Source organism: Betta splendens, chromosome 13 (assembly GCF_900634795.4).
Source record: "Betta splendens chromosome 13, fBetSpl5.4, whole genome shotgun sequence".
Taxonomy (NCBI): domain Eukaryota; kingdom Metazoa; phylum Chordata; class Actinopteri; order Anabantiformes; family Osphronemidae; genus Betta; species Betta splendens.
Window position 1 is genome coordinate 10,340,772 of NC_040893.2, and position 19,409 is coordinate 10,360,180.

Here is a 19,409-nt window from a genome sequence, read left to right on the forward strand (position 1 = left end):
ATAAGTCTGATACACACAGGCCGTAGTTTCCCTGGGCCTCCTTCAGGGGTGAATCGCAGTGGTTGAGTCTGAGGAAATCCTGGCGACACTGGACTCCTGCCAGAGGTTTGATCTACCGAGAGAGAAATGATAAAAAGCCACAATGAGTGTTCCCAGCAAACACGTTGTTTTACTGTTTGTGTGTGTGTTTCTGTCTCTTACTGTGAGTGGAGAGTGGGCCCTTGTGTGCTGAGGCAGGCAGTGGAGGCTTGTGCTCCCCGTTAAGTGCAGCGGAGGGTGAGCGTGGGAGAGGGGGGGGCGTGGAGGTCTCGGGGCTGGTGAAAGAACTGATGGGGGGCTGATCGTACAGTGGCAGGGGTGGCAGAGACGACGGCAACTTCAAAGACGGGGAGATCTACGAAAAGATGCAGAAAAACCACCTCGCGTGATTCCATGCTCTGTGTAATCTGGACCGTGATCACCGGAACAAATATTTCTGATGACAGCATCCGGATTGGAGTGCGGATTGGGGTTCTTGAGTGTGTTATGGCTACGCTCAGAGGACGGGAGAGCTTTGCCCTTCCTGTTGCTGCAGCTCTAACAGGGCACCACTCAGTATCACAGATAAAACCTCTACTCTTGATTGCAGTGTAGGGTTTTTATCAGGGAGCAGCAGGAACACGGCAGCTCTGATCCGCTGTTTGTGAACTCTGCCCTGCTGATAGATCAACTGGAAACAGGCAGGAAGGGAGTAGAATGGGCCGACAGAGGACCGCACTACATCCTTAGTATTTCTGCCCTGAGGAAATAACTGACCAGATCCGTAGCTCAGCTCTGGAGTCTGGAGAAAAGTAAAGTGAGTAAAGCGAGTGTCTGTGTGATACTGTACCTGTATGTCACCCGCCCCTCCTCCGCTGGTCTCCCCGTTTTCAGTCAGGTCCTCTACCAGCACAGAAGGAAAGACTCCCACCCGTCCGTTGAGCTCCCCCTCCCAGAAGCCGTCGTCTGTCTGAGTGTTGCGGCTCAGCAGGCGGATAACGGCTCCCTCGCAAAAGGAAAGCTCCTCGTCTGCCTGACCCTCGTAATCATAAAGTGCACGAACATACGCCACTGCAGAGTGAGGGGAGGACAAAGAGATGCAACAAAGGGAATTATTATTATTCTTGGAGGAATGCAGCTGTCTGTCTGTCCCTCATTGTCGTGAGGAGACTAGTGCAGAGTGCTGGAGAGAGGGAGATACGGGGAAGACAGAAATACTTTAACTGTGATGCGTCAGTGAACTGCGATGATAATTAGGTGTCAGATGTTCCTCAAGTATTCAGGTAGAGCAAGAAAAAAAAGGTAGAAGAAGAGGAAGTTAGCAGCACTGTGGTGAAAATTCCCATAAAGAAGAGCAAATTCCCAAATGAAAACAACTAGTCAAGCCAATCTTATTCTTGTTCCCTGCTGTCTGATGGAGAACCACTTAGACCTTAAATTACCCAACAAGTTTCAGTACACAACAACAGACATACACAAAAACAGAAACACCAGGCACACTGAAATGAATTAGCTTCTTCTGTTGAAATCTTAGCCTCGACACCACTTACTGCTTGTGTCGCCGTTGATGCAGCCAGAGTGCAGCTCCGGCTCGGTTGAGTTGGATGAGGTGTGCGATCGAGCGTCGAGCGTGGCCAGAGACTGAAGCATGCTCAGCAGACTGTTGGAGGTCGGGAACTGAAGGTATTTCTCTGGGACATAACCTACGTGACCAGTTTTATTGCGAGCCTGAAAAAACACACATTCGTCCGATGAAGTGAGTTTGACGAAGGGCGGGGGGGCCGACCGCGCAGCACAAAGACTCCGCAAAGTAATGTGGACCCACCTTCACCCAGTCCTCCATGTCTCCGTCCTCAATGACTTCAAGCATCTCCTGTTCATCGATAGTTAGTTCATCTGGCTGGGAGGCCTGCGGGAGACAGACAGCAGCAATAGGAAAGTGGGAGAGAGAAACAGGAAGCAGCTAAAGTCATAGCATTAGCACAAAATGCTGTGTGTTGTGTTCCTTGGTGGAGACACTTGATACGTGTGGGGGGATGTGACCGTGTGGGTTGGTTCATACTGCACCTTGTACGAGTACAGGACTTTGCAGGTCAGCGGGTAGTTTCGGAGAGTCCCCGAAGGACTAGAACTGCTGTCGTCAAAAACCTCCATGTTCTCTTCACATTCTTCACCTTCTTCACGCTCCAGGTCCACTGTGCCCTTTAACACACACACACACACGCAGCCAGATAAAGTCAAACCTCTGATTAGCACAAGGACAAATAAGGAAAAAAGCTCCACTCACCTCTAACGCACTAGAGGTGGAGTCCAGAACTGAATACCACCAAGTACAAACCTGCTCTGTCTTTCACACTCTCGCCTGTGTTACCGTCCTAATGTCTATTCAACATTTGCTAAGTCTCCTTATTCAGCTTTTCGACAGTGTTAACTAAACAACCTGCACCAATGCTTCCTTACCTGCTCTCTGTTTTCTGTCCTGCTCCGTTTGGCTACTGCAGCTTTAAGCCACAGGTTGAAGAGAGGCTAATGTTTCATATGATCCCTCCTTCTTTTGTTGTCTAAATATGTGACTGGCTTATATGAAGGTTGTGTGATCCAGCCGGGACAGAAAGATCCATCACACACACACACACACACACAATGAGCCACACATCAATTTAAATACTGTATTTAGGGAGAAAGAATGTGTGTGTGTGTGTGTGTGTGTGTGTGTGTGTGTGTGTGTGTGTGTGTGTGTGTGTGTGTGTGTGTGTGTGTGTGTGTGTGTGTGTGTTTATGCACTCCTAAGCCATTGTGTTTAGTCATCAGATTTCTGATGACACAGTACACTCTACACTAGTGCACAATAAGCCTTTGTGTGTTTTCTAAACGATAGGATCTCCCAGGATGGTTTCATGGACAGAAGAATGGAAAGAATAACCTTGAGGTGTGCTTTAACAAAAATGCACACAGTCGTGTCAATGCTGCCCACTGGGAACGGTTCTACTGTACACGCCAAGCTCACAGTGACAACATTAGGATTTTTGGGTTGGTCAAGTTCAGCATTTTGGCACTAAAGATACGACGTACAGCTAAGGCTTAAGAGTGATGAACACCTTCAGTATGTTCACAAACAATATAATGGTCAAATTTCAGTTTTGATCAGTCGACAGAAAGATTTGTGACAATTATGTAAATATTCTTCCCAAAATCCCAATTTCAGTGCACTGTGCAGCCTGTGGGTCCAAACTGACCCGCGTGTAACGTAAAACTACGTCTCAGTGAGAACCATTAGACCCGAGATGCAGACAAATGGATGAGATTATTGGTCCTGGAGGTAATAAGTGTGTAATGAAGGCACTGGATACTCGTGCCACTTGAGGGCTCGCTGCTGATGATAGTTTACTGTTGAATTAATAGGGCTGAGTGGGATGAAGACAGAGCTGAGGGAAGGAGCTGCTCCTCACACTCGTCTGAGCTATGGCCTCCTCAGCAAATCATCATTCCCAACCCATCAATTCTTTCTTCTGTCTCTCGCCGTCGGTCACTTCTTGACCTGCTCCTAATCAGCAAACGGCTGTTTACAATCCCCCTTCCTCTCCCTCTCTCTATCACACGTTCGCTCTACTCCCCGTGTTGCACCTTGTTATAATAATCTCTCCATCTTTGCTGCTGTCAGTCTCTTCAAGCTCTGGTGCACTCCAAGTTAATTCAAAGGTTTCGGAGGAGCTGTCTTTCCTTTCAGTGATTCTCCTCATCTGTTACATTTTTGACACATACTCATAAAGTTAAATAGGGCAAGCAACATTCAAAAGAAACGTTAAAGTATTCCCAAGACTAATACAAAATATTCCAAATCACAGTGATCAAAACCATAGGCTGTGTGAAGTGTTATGTTTGTCAAGGTTTTTCACAATCCCCCCGTCTCTCTCACCTCTGCGTCCAATTTTACTTCAGCATTATCACAATGACGCTACTCCCTCTTCACCTCTCCCCCTCAAACCTCCGCCAAGTCACACTATCTCCTGTTCTTCCCTGCTAAGGTTCTCTCCTCTATTTGCTGTCTAGCACTCCCCCTTTCAATGCAAATCATGTTATCGTCCCTCTTTCCAGGCTTTCTCTCCTTTTCTCACACTCGGCTGCATCATCGTGTGAGCAGAATGTCAAATCTTTCCAGTGGAGCAGACTGACTATGTTTAGTCCTGTTGACAGAAACGCACACACGTCTCCTCACAGAGTCCTGTGTGGGATTACACTTGGAGTCATGGTCACACCCGCAAGAAAAGAAGAGAAAAATGTACAACTACATAAGCAACCATTATTCAGCCAGTTAGCTTAGCTTAACACAAAGAATGAAAGCAGAGAGGCAAACTATTTGTCTGGCTTTGTTAAGGGCACCAAACCTCTAATTTGTTTATTCCAGCATTATCCAGTCCTATGTTTTCTAAACTTTATGCTCAGCTGAAAAAAACTTGCCTAATAATGGAGTTACAGATAATATGAACCTGAAAGCCTCCTACTACTTGTCAGTAATAAGAAAAAGATGAAATATGGCTAATAATAATAATGATAACAGTGATAAAAACATATCTTCATATTTCACATCATTACTCAGGATATAGTATAACACCAAATGTGATACACTGTGCAAAGACTAGCACACATCAGTGTTATAATAGGAAAGAGGCGCATTTTATCAGCGTGGATCTAGTGGGACAGATGATTAAGCAGCTGAGGTCAATAATCTTGCAATATACTGTGCATCACTCTGAAATAGATCTGTCACAAGAGATGATACATGTGGGAGGTTTTCACATAATAAAATCAGTGAGGTGGTGGAGCCATGTGATTTACAAACAGCAACACAAATCAGTGACGGGATGTTCTACTTCCATGTTGCACGTGTGATTATTCTACTTAATAAAAACTGCTGCAGCTTCCTTCAGGTGTCCTTCAGTTCACTTGCATTAGCATAGTACCAGTGACAAGTGGCTTGGCAAGGACGCAGCAGTGTACTGTAGGTGGAGTGGGGGGAGGTGTCTCACCGACAGTGAGGGATCGTGGGAAGTGTAGCTGGCCCAGCGTTCGTTCTCCAGCTCCTCCATCACCTACAGCATGCACACAGAGAGTGGGGGGGTTTGTATACACACACACAGCGTGGATATGAATATACGCAGGTCTGACGGCTGTTTGTGTGAATGTGACGACTGAGTGGATAGAGGCAAACACACACACAAACACACGCACACGCACACACACACGCACGCACGCACGCACACACACACACACACACACACATGGCCACACAACGTTTGTGTCAAGAATTTATTTAAAACACACCTGATTCATGGCACTCTTCAGCCAGGTATCCACGGCAACCCCCACTTGCCGTAAAAGGTCCAGCCGAGCCTCAGCTTTCAACTTTATTATCTTTGGAGACACAAGAGATGGGTAAAGACCATTAGGAAGACTGGGCACAAAAGTTACCAGGCTTCACTGTTTTTCACCATCTGCTTTTCTTTAAAAAGGCACCTTCTCCAAATCTTTGAGCAATGAACTAAAGCTGTGTTTAACAGCCAGTGTGCACCTACAATAAATCACCACAATTAACCTAATTAAGTTAAATATTACAGTAGCTATGAAGTAAAAACTTTAACACATGCTGTGAGAGCAATAAATTATGTCCCACAGTGGCTCAGCAGTAACAGTTGGTAATAACCACTCTGATTATTAGGGCTTTCAGCTGCTAAACATCACACACAGCTCACTGGCATAATCAGATGACCCGAACTAGATCTGCGCGGCAGGACCTGTCATGTAGTCCCTCACATACTATAATAAATTATGAAATGTACCGAAGGAAAAAAAATACTGAGCTATAACCAGCATTGGGGAAAGCCCTGAGTTTTATATTTAATCTGTCGGGTCTCCTGAACCTTTGCTTTTATCTCCGAAGCTTTATCGTTCCATATTCTCCTTTCATCAACTTCCACTTTCATTCCCTGTTTCTCTCCTTTCTCTGTTGCTGACAGGGCAGAGTGATACCTGATTCCTCTCGACACATATACAGGTAATGCTCGATCAATAAAGACCAAAGTGCTTAAGCATTTTTTTCATGTCTATTAGCGCTGCCCAACAAATGCCAGCAGAAAGCTTCATCTTCGGTCGCCGCTACTGCTTCTGTTGGACCATACACATACAGGACTAATGGAAAGAGAAGTTTGAAATATTGACCTGTGTACTGTCAGGCACGGCTGCTTCAAAGAATGTGCAAAGGTACGTTCATTAGGTAAAGTCAATGAAATAGATAGACAGCGGTGAGAAGACGACCCAACCGAGCTGCTTCAGTCAATAAACCCAACAAACAGGCAGACAGAGAAACAAAGACAGAGACGGAGAAAGCTCAACTGTCTGGCTTAAATTAATAATGATCTTTTAAATTTATGACTGACCTAAAACTTTGTGCTGCAACAAAGTCACAAACTGCAAACTAAAAGCTGAACATTATACTATAAAATGAAACATTAAGAAGCAGAGTGGGAGTAGTTTGGCCAATTACTGCCAATATGTGTCTATAGTAGCTGCTATACAAGCATCAGATCAGCAATATAATAATTCTGTACTGATACACACAAAACTGTATGAGAACACAGCACTGAAGGTGAATTTAGATAAAAGTATGCACTGATCAGCAGTGGAACTCTGGATATCCATAGTTTGATTGTGTTAAGAAAAACGACAATGGCTTCACTATGTTGATGCATCGTTTGCGTCGGGAAAGTCCTGGAGCTGTAATGAGCACAGACTGAACCTTCAGCAGCTCATTAGAATGAGCCTGCCTCAAGTGTTCCCACTCTCAGCCTGTAGGAATGTTTCACAATAGGGGAATGATAAGAATAACAATAATCATCTTTTTATAATATGGAAAATGTATTTTAGGGGAATTAGAAACGTCACCAACAAAAAGACATGATGCTTCATCTGACGTACAAATGCTGAGCTGGCTTTGGAGCACATAATGAGTTCAGTCAGTGAGAGTAAACAAGTTTTCCTCTCAGATATTTACTTCTCAAAAAGACCTAATTCACACTACTGTACATTTATGTTTCAACCATTGTACTTGACTTTTATCAAGGCGTCTAACACAGAGACTCTTCTTTCACCGCCCTCACTGAGGCGAGTGTATTAAAATGGGCCGCTGAGGTGAATCAAGGTGTTGGAGAACGGTCGCCCCGCAGACATACAGTAAATAATGATCCCATTTTAGCACAGACAGTGGATCGACTCTAAACATTGATTTTGAGCCTCCTTTGTCCACCAAAGCGTTAAAGATGTTGTCACACACAAACCAGGCAATTTATGAGCGATCATTAAACAAGGACAGGTAGCAAGACTAGCTATGACATCAATCTTTCTCACTGGCCAGTAGCCACGTTTAGCCTTCAAGCTCCAGTTTCTAAAAAGCAGAGGAGTAAAAATAACATTTCTCCACTTAGTCAACGCAGGTAGGTTATAATTCACAAACTTATTTAAATTAGGTGTCATTAACTCATTCTCTGTCATGCATACATGCTTAGCTTGAGTTTCCTAGTAACAAGTTCTCAAAATAGCTACTGCAAAGTGCTTGTAAATGGAAAGGATGATGCTATCACTTTTCAGATAATACTGTTATCAAACCAGGATAACGTCTCTTGTACTGCCGTCACTCCCTTTATTATAGTGCGATAAGAGCTCTGTGTTTGAAGCCATTTATACAAAATGAGCTCATAAAATATTCATAATCCTATTCAAGGTAATGCTGTGGCCTGAAAGCCTAGCAGACAATGCGAGCATAGAAAGAAATGAAGCAGAAGGAGCAGGAGACAGGAGGGTGGGGTAACAGAGAAGGGGCGAGTGCAAATGTTTGCAGTTTTCAATTAAAAGTCCCCCTAAGTGTCCCGTGGACGCTGAGACCACGCGCTGCGTGTGAAGTGTAGTAAATGAGCAATTACACAGGAGTTACCACCCGGTGTGTTATGAGGTTGCACCAAACCTGACAGCAGAGGGTGCCAGATACATGGAAGCGCCATAAGAGCGGTGATGTAGTGAGCAACCGAGTGGAGGAAGAAAACCAAATTCAAGAACCAAGAGAAGGCTGATGCAGAGCTGAGCTGAGGAAAACGAGAGACGACGCATTGATCTTATTCAAGGTGTGACGAGGAGACGGGATTCAGACAAGAAAGGCCGCCTGTGAACTGCTCAGATAGACGTAAGACAAGGCGGCGGAGCCAGACTGCAGGGACGGGCGCTGTCAGGCGAACCCACTGATGTGGCGTCTCCTACGGTGTGACAGTCCTCGCCGCTGTTTGCATTCAGAGTATGTACAGAACAGTTAGTCACGCAGCCCAGACGCTGAGGAACAAATATATCCTCGCTGACTGTCACCGCCGCGCTTGTGTGCGGAGCCAGGGTGAAGCCCGTCTATCGCAGGGCTCGCACGCTGACAAACAGCAACGATCACGCACAAGTTCCAAGTCGGGGAGTAAAGGCGACGTCCAGACTTCACGCGGGAGGGATCGAGTGTGAATGCAGACACAAGGCAAGGGTGCCATGGGAAAATCCCCTATAATTTATCATCTGTTAAGTAGCTTTGGACCTAAAAATAAATTCTCTCGATCTGAGTCACAGACCTCGGCTTTGCGCATGTTTTCTTTGGTGTCTTCTATCTTCAGCTCCAGATCTAGTCTGCCTTGCTCCGTGGGGGGCAAGCCGTGGCTCTCACACTCCTCCAGAGACTGAAAACAGCACACATAACAGTCATCACAAAATCCCAAACAGTGCGTATTGGTTTGAAATCATACTGTTAGAATAGGACTGGACAGTGGGAGTGTGTCCGTCTTACCCTCTTGCAGTGAATGATATTCTTGTGCTCTCTGGCCACCCTGGTCGCCCATTTCCTGGCCTCTTTGTTCAGGCTGTGCTCCTCCGTCGTCCCCGTCTCCGACTCCAGCTGACGACTCTAACACACAAACCATGCATGCAACCACACGCAGACACGCACACAGTATAAACACGTGCACAGTGATTAGAGCCCAAGGTGTGCGATTTGCAGATTTGAAGTTGTTAATTAAGCTGGAGAAAGTGCGAGAAAGACTGTTGCCTTCTCTCATAATTAATACAGCGTGTGTGCAAAAGCTCTATTGTTACCCTCTTGGAACAAAATAGCTGCTATTAAAGCCACATGTGGAAAAGAATGAGTGTGTCAGTGTCTGTGTGAGCATGTGATTTGGTCTGTGCTATCAAATGGAAGCAGAAGCTTCCAGCAACATGGTCCTTTTAAATGTGTGTGTTTGGTTTACATATGAACGTAAACACTGAACATGTATTACTTGAGTCATTTTCACACTGTGAGATGACATAAAAGAACAACATTAGAAAGGTTTTAGCCACTTTGCTTAGTTATATTTATTACTATATATACTTCAGCAGCACCTAACCACCTAATCCAGTGCACCCTGACTGTTTGTCATTTACTAATGCTAATACTATGCTAACTAACTAATTGTCAGGATTGTGCATACAACACAAGAAACAAATTTTCTCACCAGTAATCAAAATAATATACGAGCTAGTTAGTTATAGCTATAGGTGCTTTGGGTTTTTAAAAATAGATTTTAATTACACACATAATAAACAATATAAACAATATTTCTTTGGTTTGTTTATTTGTTTTTTTTGTGCTGCCACAACAAAGTGACCCTCAGAATTGGCATTTGCTGTCCATGATGTTTGCAGGCCTGAGACAATGGGCTTCCCATAATCTTATAATAAGCGTGTTCACTAAAGGAAGGTTGATGATATTGCAGGTTTGCACGCATATCACATCTATTGATTATGCGCTGCCTAGGTAACAAAAGGCAATAATCTGACTAAGTATAGGTGTGAAAGGTGTGAGCATTACACGGGACATCTGCAGCTTAATTACACCCCAGTAAGGGAGAAGGGTTCAGGCACTAGAAAAAGAGCTAGCATTGACACACAGGGCGCTATTTTTGCCTAGGGAGTTTGTTAAAATGAATGCAACGTAAATCAACTGAACCTACGTAGGCGTTTTAATGGTGTTTGGCTCGTATTGTTGAATGTAACATGCTTTGAATCTTCAGATGCAACGTTTTAGTTTCCACATTCTATATATAAGTTTTATGTTTTGCTCTTAAATCACAAGGTGCTAAAAAGGCCAATATATTATTATAACAAGCGATAGTCTTGTAAAGTGTGACTTGATAAGAACCATTAAAATAATGTCTTCTTTTTTTTTCAATTATCTTGATGAATGTTAGCCGTTAGCAGTTATGACCTACAGAATGTTCCAATCTAAATGTGGTAATGTACTGTACTGATGTAGGTCATAATACAGGTACGGTGTGATCATGCAACATCCAGTAAAACCCTGCACTGCAATAATACTTCTGTAGAGTGCAGCTGTACAGATGAAGAGTCAGAATAAAGTTTGGCTGGTTTGGTTTGTTTCTCAGTCATAAGTTCTGCTTCATGCTAAACAACCTCCATCCTCTCATGTAACGCATCACGTTAAACAGCGCCTGTATCAAGGCAGCAGTATTTCTATGTGATGGATTTTGAAAGGAGAGACTGGTCGTCTGCACAGCCTGCAGCAGACAGCTGGCAAATACGCTGCTGAATCCGAGTAATGTGTTTTATTTTCATTACTAACAAACTGAAGAAACACCTGAAATCAAACTTAGTTCCAGTATTTCTTTTAATCGTGTTCATTATGATTTAGTCCTTCTGCAGTTAACAAGTTTAGTTTGATTTTGGATGCCGCACTTTAAGCGAAGACACTTTAAAAAAGTGAACTTTCTTTAGCAGATGATGCAAAAGGGAACTGTTTGTCAGCAATAGCCATGATGTCAACTGAAACTGCAGCCACACCTGAATCGTTTATTACATCATGCAAGAGTCACAGTCATGTTACTGTGACATAATTACGTTGGGACGATGACCAACAACATATTGTGTTGTATTGCGCTGTGTTGCGTTGTGTATGCTTTTTTTTTGCTAAATGTATTTATACATCTAGAACCTAATTCATGAATTATTTTTAATAATGCATTTCAGCTCTAAAAACTGAGGCATGAACAATTAAAAGTTTGCCGCGGTACATGTTCAGATCAGTGTTAGGTTTAATGGATAAGAAGTATTAGGACATGAATGGATGTTAGGAATAAAGATGGGAATGCTAGTTCAGACTACCTGTGCCAGGGTCATTCTCATGGCACTGACGGGCGACGGCTCAATGTCCACCAACTGCTGCACCGAGCTCAGAGTCTGGCGCACACACATGCACGCAGCCAGGCACCCGCGCAGCCACGCGCCCAAGAGCAGCAGTGCACACGCACACAGACACCCAAATACAAGGAGGGGTTAATGGAAAACTGTTTAGGGAGAAGTGTTAGCAGAGGTTACATAGGATTAGGAGAGCAAAGGGAAGGAATAACACATTGTAGAAAAGCTTCAGAATAACAAGAATAAAGAGACAGATCAGAGAGGGAACGTGAGCGCCACACAACAGACTGAAGTTAGAGAGCACAAACTGACTCACAGGAGAAAAGGACAGCTGCTGTGTAGCGGCGTTAGGACCAGTGTCCACTGGGAGGCAGCTCTTTTTTTAGATGGCAGTACTTAACAGGCCCCCAGAGCAGTGAGACGAGGCCCAGTGCTGCATTATGACACGCATCTTCATCACTTGGCAAACAACAGCCACTTGACTTGATGAACGAGATGTTTAGGTTCAAATGATCTACGGCTAAAAGAGATGCCCCCAATAGGCACACAACTTGGTAATAACAAGATTAAAATTTAGAACAGAGCAGATTCATGCAGTTACTGTGCTTAAATCCATTGTTAACAAGAATGGAAGCAAGAGAACCAGACCTCTCTACAGAGAATAAGAAAGACAGCACTGGCTCTCTGATATCAGAGGCCTTATATATGTAAGTAGAACTCTACATTCTAGGAAATAAACATACAGTAGCTCTGTTCCATTGACTCAAGTGACTTTGACTAAGTAACTAAGGGACATAATGTATGCTAAAATCTATCTGATGGGACAGAAAAGTTCTGAGGAAATTCAAGAAACTGGGCGTGAGGCGCTACTGTACAGTGTGAACTGGTTCATATACAAACAATAGGCCTTTAACAACAAAAGGGCCCAATGCTGCATGTGCATGGATACAGTACAGTACGGCTTGGGTATCTCACCGTGTCGCATTCACTGGGCTGGAACTGGAAGTCATGTGCTTTGTGAAACACTGGATTCTCCTGCATGAACAACTGCTGGTTGAACTCTTGGATTATCTGAATGAAAGCACAGAAGGAGATCAATACGGAACCGTGAAAACCTGTCAACATCGGTTCCCAGTGCAGCCTCAGGGAACGGCCTCTGTTGATCCCAAAGAAGTAAAACTTTTTTCAACTTCAACCCTGTAGAGGGTGAGTATTTATTATAACATATAAAGTACATGAATGGACAGCACCTGACTAGACATACAGTACAGTATTTCACCAGTAAGAAAAAAAGCCTAATGAAGTAGTGAAAAAAAACTTAAAAAGACAGTGTAGCAACTCACCCTGGTGGATTTGTCCAACAGGAACTGAAAGGTGTTGTGAGTAGCTTGAGAGGCCTCTAGCTCAGTGCGACACAGCGCTACCAGATAGTCCTTCACATGCTCGTAGATCCTGCCATCCAAGGCCTAGGGATTAAAAAAAGGGGATGGACCAAAGGTTTAAAGGAGAAACAAAAGGATTGATTTAGAGTAATGCCACAATTCTTTGTTATAGTGCAAAGGAATCAGGAGGAGAAACCAAGATAAGAACAGAGTCAAGAGAGAAAGGTTGTTATTACAGAGCTTTTACATTCATTTACATGTGGCAAGCCACTAAATTCTTTACTGGCAGCTTCCATCTTTTAACCTTGAGTATCTTAACTAGAAGCCGGAACATAACAATTATTGTGTCCTTCCAGTCTCTGTTATTTTGAGCAGTAAGGAGATGAATGTCCTGGATATATGTTAAATAGTTTGTTTAACTTCAGTTTAGAGGAGCAGCGATCCAAAAGCGAAACAATAAGATTATCAACAAAGGCAGTTCTGCTGTCAAATATTCTGGACACTAACATTGTACTGAGATTAGGACAAAATAATACCTACCACAGATAGATAATGTCTACCACAGGAGAGATGTTGTGGATTTGGTCTCAGCTAAATTTGAATTAGTAGAAAAACAGCAGCTGTTTTCATATGACAGCTTTTATCATTAGAGGTTTCGATGCACTGATATAAACATACTGATGAAGTATGTCTTTCTATGCCAAGACAGTGTAAAGCTGCCAAGCTGTACCCACACTGCAAAACACAGCCATCACACAGAAGGAAGAGAAAGCCAGGCTAATGTGTGTATGTGTGTGTTTGTGTGTGTGTGTGTGGAGGGGGGGGGGGTTTCAAGGTACAGTATAGAAGGTGAAGTCAAATACACTTTAAATACACTTGTGAGGACATTGCATCGTCTCACTAAGAAACCCAGCGTGTGTGTGTGTGTGTGTGTGTGTGTGTGTGTGTGTGTGTGTGTGTGTGTGTGTGTGTGTGTGTGTTTCAAAGTATGCTTTGGATGGTGTTTTTGGATGGTGTTCTCACAGCTGCAGAGAAAGGTGAAGGGGTTCAGATTCCAGTTCAACACACACACACACACACACACACACACACACACACACACACACACACACACACACACACACACACACACACACACACACACACACACACACTTTAAAACACTCAGATTCACATACAGTCCTCTGGCCAAGTACTTCACAAAAGTAACACCCGCTCTCGGAAACCTGTCTGCACAAACACCTACACCTCTTACACAGGAACATGTCTCTGCTTATTGAAACATGCACAAACACAAACCCTCACAAAGTTACAACTGGTGCACAGACACACACACAGATGCTGATTTAGAAAACAATGGCATGTCGACTAGGAAATGATGTCATACGGGTGGGTTTTTCACACACTTCTGTCTAAATCGTTCTGCTCATTTCCTCCTCCTCCTTTCATCCTTTTACGGTAGCGCTGAAAAGAAATGAGTCAGCTTCCAGAAAAAGGCCCGTCCCTCTGTCATGACTGCAGACCGTGATTTTGTATGACGTCATCAACCGGTACAAGTTTACCAGGCGAAGTGTGCGCACAGCCAGGTTTGTCAAAAATAGACAATGAGAAGCAAATCCACAGCAAACAGCAGAGGGAGACATGGAGCAGCCTGTCTATCCTGGGCCTGTCATGACTGTGGCATCAATATATACTGTTCATATCATACATCAATTCCTTGGCCCAGTGCCTGCAAAATTACTATAAAATTATTGGCTATTGTGTCAGTATAACTTTTTTTTACTATGTCAATAGTAACTTTGTTTACAAATATTGTTGAAGATAGAGACTACATATTAGTTGAAGTGATGAAGGCCCACCACTGATGCTAATGTCTGGGCCAATTCCCATCATCCTAATTATGCAAAGAGTAGAGATTTTGCTGTGATGTAGGTTCTGGTTCCTCTGTGGAGAGTGTTGTCACCATCAGGTGATGGCCTGTAAACACCACAAGTGGAGCTGCAGAGGACGGAGTGAGGACAAGCAGATTGCTTCCCTCTAGCAAAGTCCCCCGTTGGCTTTGTGACTTTGTGCGTGCAATTGAGGATGTGACTGTTTCCCTGCAGCCGTGTCCTTCTGTCACTATGAGCTGAGGATCTATTATTTAGGACGGCCTCGTGGCAGAGATGCTCATACATGCCAAAGGCGGAGATCGTGGCATCAGTAGGCGATACGAGAGGCTTGTAAGTGATTATACGCTACCTACTGCATATTCAAAGGCTGTCTGTGTGTGTCAAGTGCATGTAGTACCTCATCACTGTCTATATGGAAGAAGAAAGAGCAAGCATGGCAGCACACAGAAGTTGAGGTGTGTTTACTTACATTGTGTACAGTATGTGTGCGTCTGCCTGTCATGCCTGTCATTGTCATTGTTGTCCAAATCAGATCGAGGATAAGCCGTGAACAGACCAACAGTTCTGCCTTGTGACTGAGTGTCAGTGTTTTAGCTAAGATTGGTTCCAGTGTATTTCCAGAGAGGTCATGTAGCAGCAGATGGAGGATGATGTTTACACTAACAAACAGAAACTAATAAAGTGATGACAGTAAACTGGCTTCTGTGACAAATGGGTTTCAATTCAACAGCCTCATAAGATGATAGGGTTTTTGTCGAACAAGTGTAATAACACACATTAGGATACCACAGGTAACAACAGAATCACACACTTTACCCCCCGACACAACAAATGGCTTCTTCCTGTAAATACCTGGATGCAGTGCAGCAGGTCTGTGTGGTAGTAGCGGTCATGGTGAGCGTTGGCGGCGGCTAGAGTTAGCAAGTAGTCGTTCCTGGCCTGCGTTGCCTTGGAGTTACAGTCACTTCTCTTAGCTTTCAACTAAAACGAAAGAGAGACAGTCGGTACAGTATCACATTAAAGTCTATTAGACCTTAAGTGGAGCCCCAGGATGTCAGTGTAGGTTCAGGGCTCATTAGAGGAAGAAAACGAGACAACCGTTTTTGTGAGTGTGAGCTCTCTTACCTTTACGCTTGCTTTCTGTAAACTAATTCTTGATTGGAAGAGACCCAGTTTAGACCTGGAGAAAAATAAATAAATAAATTACTGCAAGCGGATCATTACTCTGACCTCTGACTCAGAGCAGACCTTATCAATTGACCCTGATCAGGCTAGAGCTTAGAAGCATTACATCTGGACCTGGTCTGGCCACCACAGTTTACAGTATATGGATGGTGACACTGAGCAGAAGACCTCCTTGATTAGATGACAGAGTGTTGTGTTGCATGCACATGCTCACATGTGCTGCTTTTGTTATTCTGTTCTATTGTACTTATGGTACTGCACTTGCATGAAAACATATGACTGTGATGTGCATCTACTTTGCCTTTATGCCAAGAGGTGTTAAAATGAGGCGTGTGCTACCAAATGTATTGTCTGTGCACACACACACACACACACACACACACGCACACAGGCACGCACACACACACGCACGCACACACACACACACACACACACACACACACACACACACACACACACACACACACACACACATACACACACGGCTATGCAGTCATTTATCTGTGACTTTCTACTGAGTGATGCAGAACAAAAAAGTTCACAGCCAATTGATAGAGGCGCTTACCGGAGCAGTGAATTCACTGAAGTGAGAATGTCACCATAGCTACTGCTACCTAGGGCTGGGAGGAAAACAACGCTGGGGCAAACTCTGATGCAGCTGTGTGACTGCTTTCCACCGCTCTGATGATTGTTTATTGGCGTGTTTTTTTTTTTTATCTATATTTTCTTTGCCTGACATTGTTTTTTTATTGATTCTTTCTTTCCTTCATAATTATATTTCTCCTTCTGCATCACTCTCCTGCACACTCACACAAGCCCACATAGTTCTCTCTGTTGAATTCTCCATGGTATCACAACATGCACATGGCTCTGGATCTTACTTGGCCTCTATGTCGGCCTTCTCCCGTACGGCGTGGGCCACCTGCTCGCAGTCGTAGTATTTCTTCTTGGCTTTGGCGAGCTCCTTCACAGACTCCTGCAGCTCGGCTTGAATGCCGCTCAGCTGATCTATGGTCTGTAAAAGACAGCATGTTGTTAAAGGAGGAGCACATCAACATGACTCACGTTAACTCAGTGTGACTACACGGAGCAAAGATTGATTCAGAGAGCTATGACTAAACCACTTTTATCCACACATCTACTTACCTTTTTGAGCTGCTGCTCCTTGTAGAGTCTAACGGTCTTAGCAGGATCCGAAACTTCGCTCTTGTAGTTGTCGCACACATTGAGTCTAGACTGACTCACCTGCACTGTGCCTTCCAAGTAGGACCTCCACACTGCGTAAACATTCCTACATATAGAGAAAAATCACATCTTTGATTAGATTTTTGATCTATTTTTTACAATGCTATAAAACTGTAGAGGTAAAAAGTGCATCGGTAGTAAACAAAAGTAAACAAGGCACCTATAAGTATTTTATTATTGTGCTGTGGACCAGCATTTTTTTAGATTACTAACAGGTAGAAAGAGCACAAAACTAATGAACAAAAGGTTTTGTGTTTGAGCTGAGCAAAAAATACACACACACGTACCTGTAGTCTGTCCTCTGGTCGTCAGGGTTGGTCCCCGGCCAGTCTCTCTTTAGGTACTGACTCGCCAATTTCTGCAGAGCCTGAAACAGTAAATAAGTACTTCTCATCTTCTGAAGAGCACATTTTCCTTCACATGCTGTTTCTACTGTTAAATTTCAAGTACTACAGTCTGCTTTCTCCTTCTAATGGTTCTCCTCAGACAACATTTTAAATGTCTGACACAACTGGTTTACATTTTTTCAAAACATGATCCCGTTTTATAGGAACACACTGATTACGGATGTCAACTAAAATCTATCCTTAAGTATTCAGAGTACACGGCTGACCACTAACCAGCAAAGCATCTGAAGCATGTAAGCATGTCTTTGAATTACTGGAGTCCTGCTAAAAGATTCTCATGTCGATGCCATTTCTAGGCAGCTGTAAAGCTAGTAAAGCTCTTGTGTGCTATGCACAAGGAAAAGGTCACAACACTGGGGCATAAAAAAGCTGCTGTATTTCAATACATTCTACTGCTGCAATGCTGCAGATATTTTGAAGCGCACCTTATATCTAGAACCACTTACAGTAAGTTACCAAGTCATTTTAGCATTTCTTATTACTCCCTCACTGCACAATCCCACTATCAGTAGTATCAGCTCTGCATCAGCAGCAGTGATTCCCCAGTCAGCTTTTGTGTGTGTGAGCAGAAACCGAGGGCTGCAGGAAAGGCTAACCTACATCTCCTGGACTGGGTCACTGTGTCAGTAGCGACAGCTCACAGGCAGTGTTGCCCTGTCTGAACGTGTGCCTGTGGTTGAGTGTATTGGAGTGTGTCTAGAAGGGTGGGAAAAAGAGTCCCTGTTAATAAAACCAGAGTGACAACCACCATGACTTAGTCAGGACAAACAGAGCTAATGCTTATCTGATCTCAGCTGATCACTATTCCTGAAAGTAATGTGTTCAGTTCTGCTTTAAGGAACAAATCAACGCTATGCTTATACTGTATTTCTCTCCAGCTTTCATTCTGCATCTGTAACATTACTATTCTCACAGCCTGTTCGGTCATTATACAGTACATTCGTTCACTAAAATACCCTCTAGCTCTATTAAGCTATTCACAGGTGGTGAATGAGGCCATCAAAAAAATCTACCATTTTTTTCTGAAATATGACTTTCTACACCTGAAACAAACGATAGTGTCCTTGGAGAGCTTGTGGCCCAAACACCCCTGGCACCCACCGGCTCAATATCTGCCCGTCTGTAGAAATAAATCACTCCACAGTACCTTCACAGTTTTCCTGCTACTGTACATGAAAGCTGAACTATTAACCAATGGAGCACAGATTTTGTCGTAGATGAGGTGCTAATATGTCGTATACTGTATGAAAGCTACTTAGTATAAAGTCAGACAAAGTAGCCTAGATTGTTATAAAAAAAAAAACAGTTCACCTCAAATAAATTGAAATGTTAGATTTGAGAGAAGAATGTGCCAGTGTTTATGGATGCACTGGTCATCCTGCACAGCGAGGTTGTTTTTCTTATCACTATTATTTGAACAATTCAACATGACAACAAACATGTTACAGATTGTTATTATATACTGTACTGTAGATACCCAAGAGGGGGAGGAATAAGGTCTCTTGTGGACCACCTAGTACATTTAATGCATGGGCAACTGTCACTCATCAAGTTCTTATTAAAACAGAGAAAGTAAATGTAACAGTTTTATTTTCAATTCATATTATTTTTTTAAGGTTTATAAGGTCACTTGCCACTTAAGTGTCACTCATGGCACAGAAACTACACTGTCCAAGGAAGCGCGCTTGCTAGTCAACCTCTCTCTCCAGGGATGGGTGGAGTGGGTGTGGACGGTTCTGATGAAAGACTGAGTGTGGGTGTTTGTTAGAAAAAGGGAGCGGAAGTGTGTGTGTGTGTGTGTGTGTGTGTGTGTGTGTGTGTGTGTGTGTGTGTGTGTGTGTGTGTGTGTGTGTGTGTGTGTGTGTGTGTGTGTGGACAGGCACGCCGCAAACTGCAGTAGACGTGTCTGGGGTTTAATTGCCTCCTGCTGTACAAACACAGATCATGTGTATGTGTTTGGCGGGATGATTTATGCGAGTGCATGTGTGGAGGGCTGGTGGGTTAAGTGAGGACAG

At 43.6% G+C, this 19,409-nt stretch overlaps 1 protein-coding gene across 2 annotated transcripts in view; it reads right to left on the bottom strand.

Moving 5' to 3' along the window:
- The window catches only part of LOC114867610 (F-BAR and double SH3 domains protein 2-like), a 35,996-nt gene that overhangs the window by 3,241 nt on the left and 13,346 nt on the right, over positions 1–19,409 (bottom strand). Inside the window, exons 4-21 of one of the 2 annotated variants that reach the window (XM_029170429.3) lie at positions 17,275–17,354; positions 16,889–17,033; positions 16,624–16,757; positions 15,683–15,737; positions 15,410–15,538; positions 12,627–12,749; positions 12,259–12,354; positions 11,251–11,325; positions 8,882–8,998; positions 8,670–8,774; positions 5,341–5,430; positions 5,046–5,108; positions 2,086–2,220; positions 1,844–1,927; positions 1,569–1,746; positions 869–1,089; positions 202–394; positions 18–112 (exon numbers count right to left, since the gene is read on the bottom strand). In XM_029170429.3, the coding sequence (XP_029026262.1) occupies positions 18–112; positions 202–394; positions 869–1,089; positions 1,569–1,746; positions 1,844–1,927; positions 2,086–2,220; positions 5,046–5,108; positions 5,341–5,430; positions 8,670–8,774; positions 8,882–8,998; positions 11,251–11,325; positions 12,259–12,354; positions 12,627–12,749; positions 15,410–15,538; positions 15,683–15,737; positions 16,624–16,757; positions 16,889–17,033; positions 17,275–17,354 (2,118 nt within the window). The remainder of the gene's footprint in view (positions 1–17; positions 113–201; positions 395–868; positions 1,090–1,568; positions 1,747–1,843; positions 1,928–2,085; positions 2,221–5,045; positions 5,109–5,340; positions 5,431–8,669; positions 8,775–8,881; positions 8,999–11,250; positions 11,326–12,258; positions 12,355–12,626; positions 12,750–15,409; positions 15,539–15,682; positions 15,738–16,623; positions 16,758–16,888; positions 17,034–17,274; positions 17,355–19,409) is intronic. The other variant, XM_029170430.3, reaches the window with a different exon arrangement.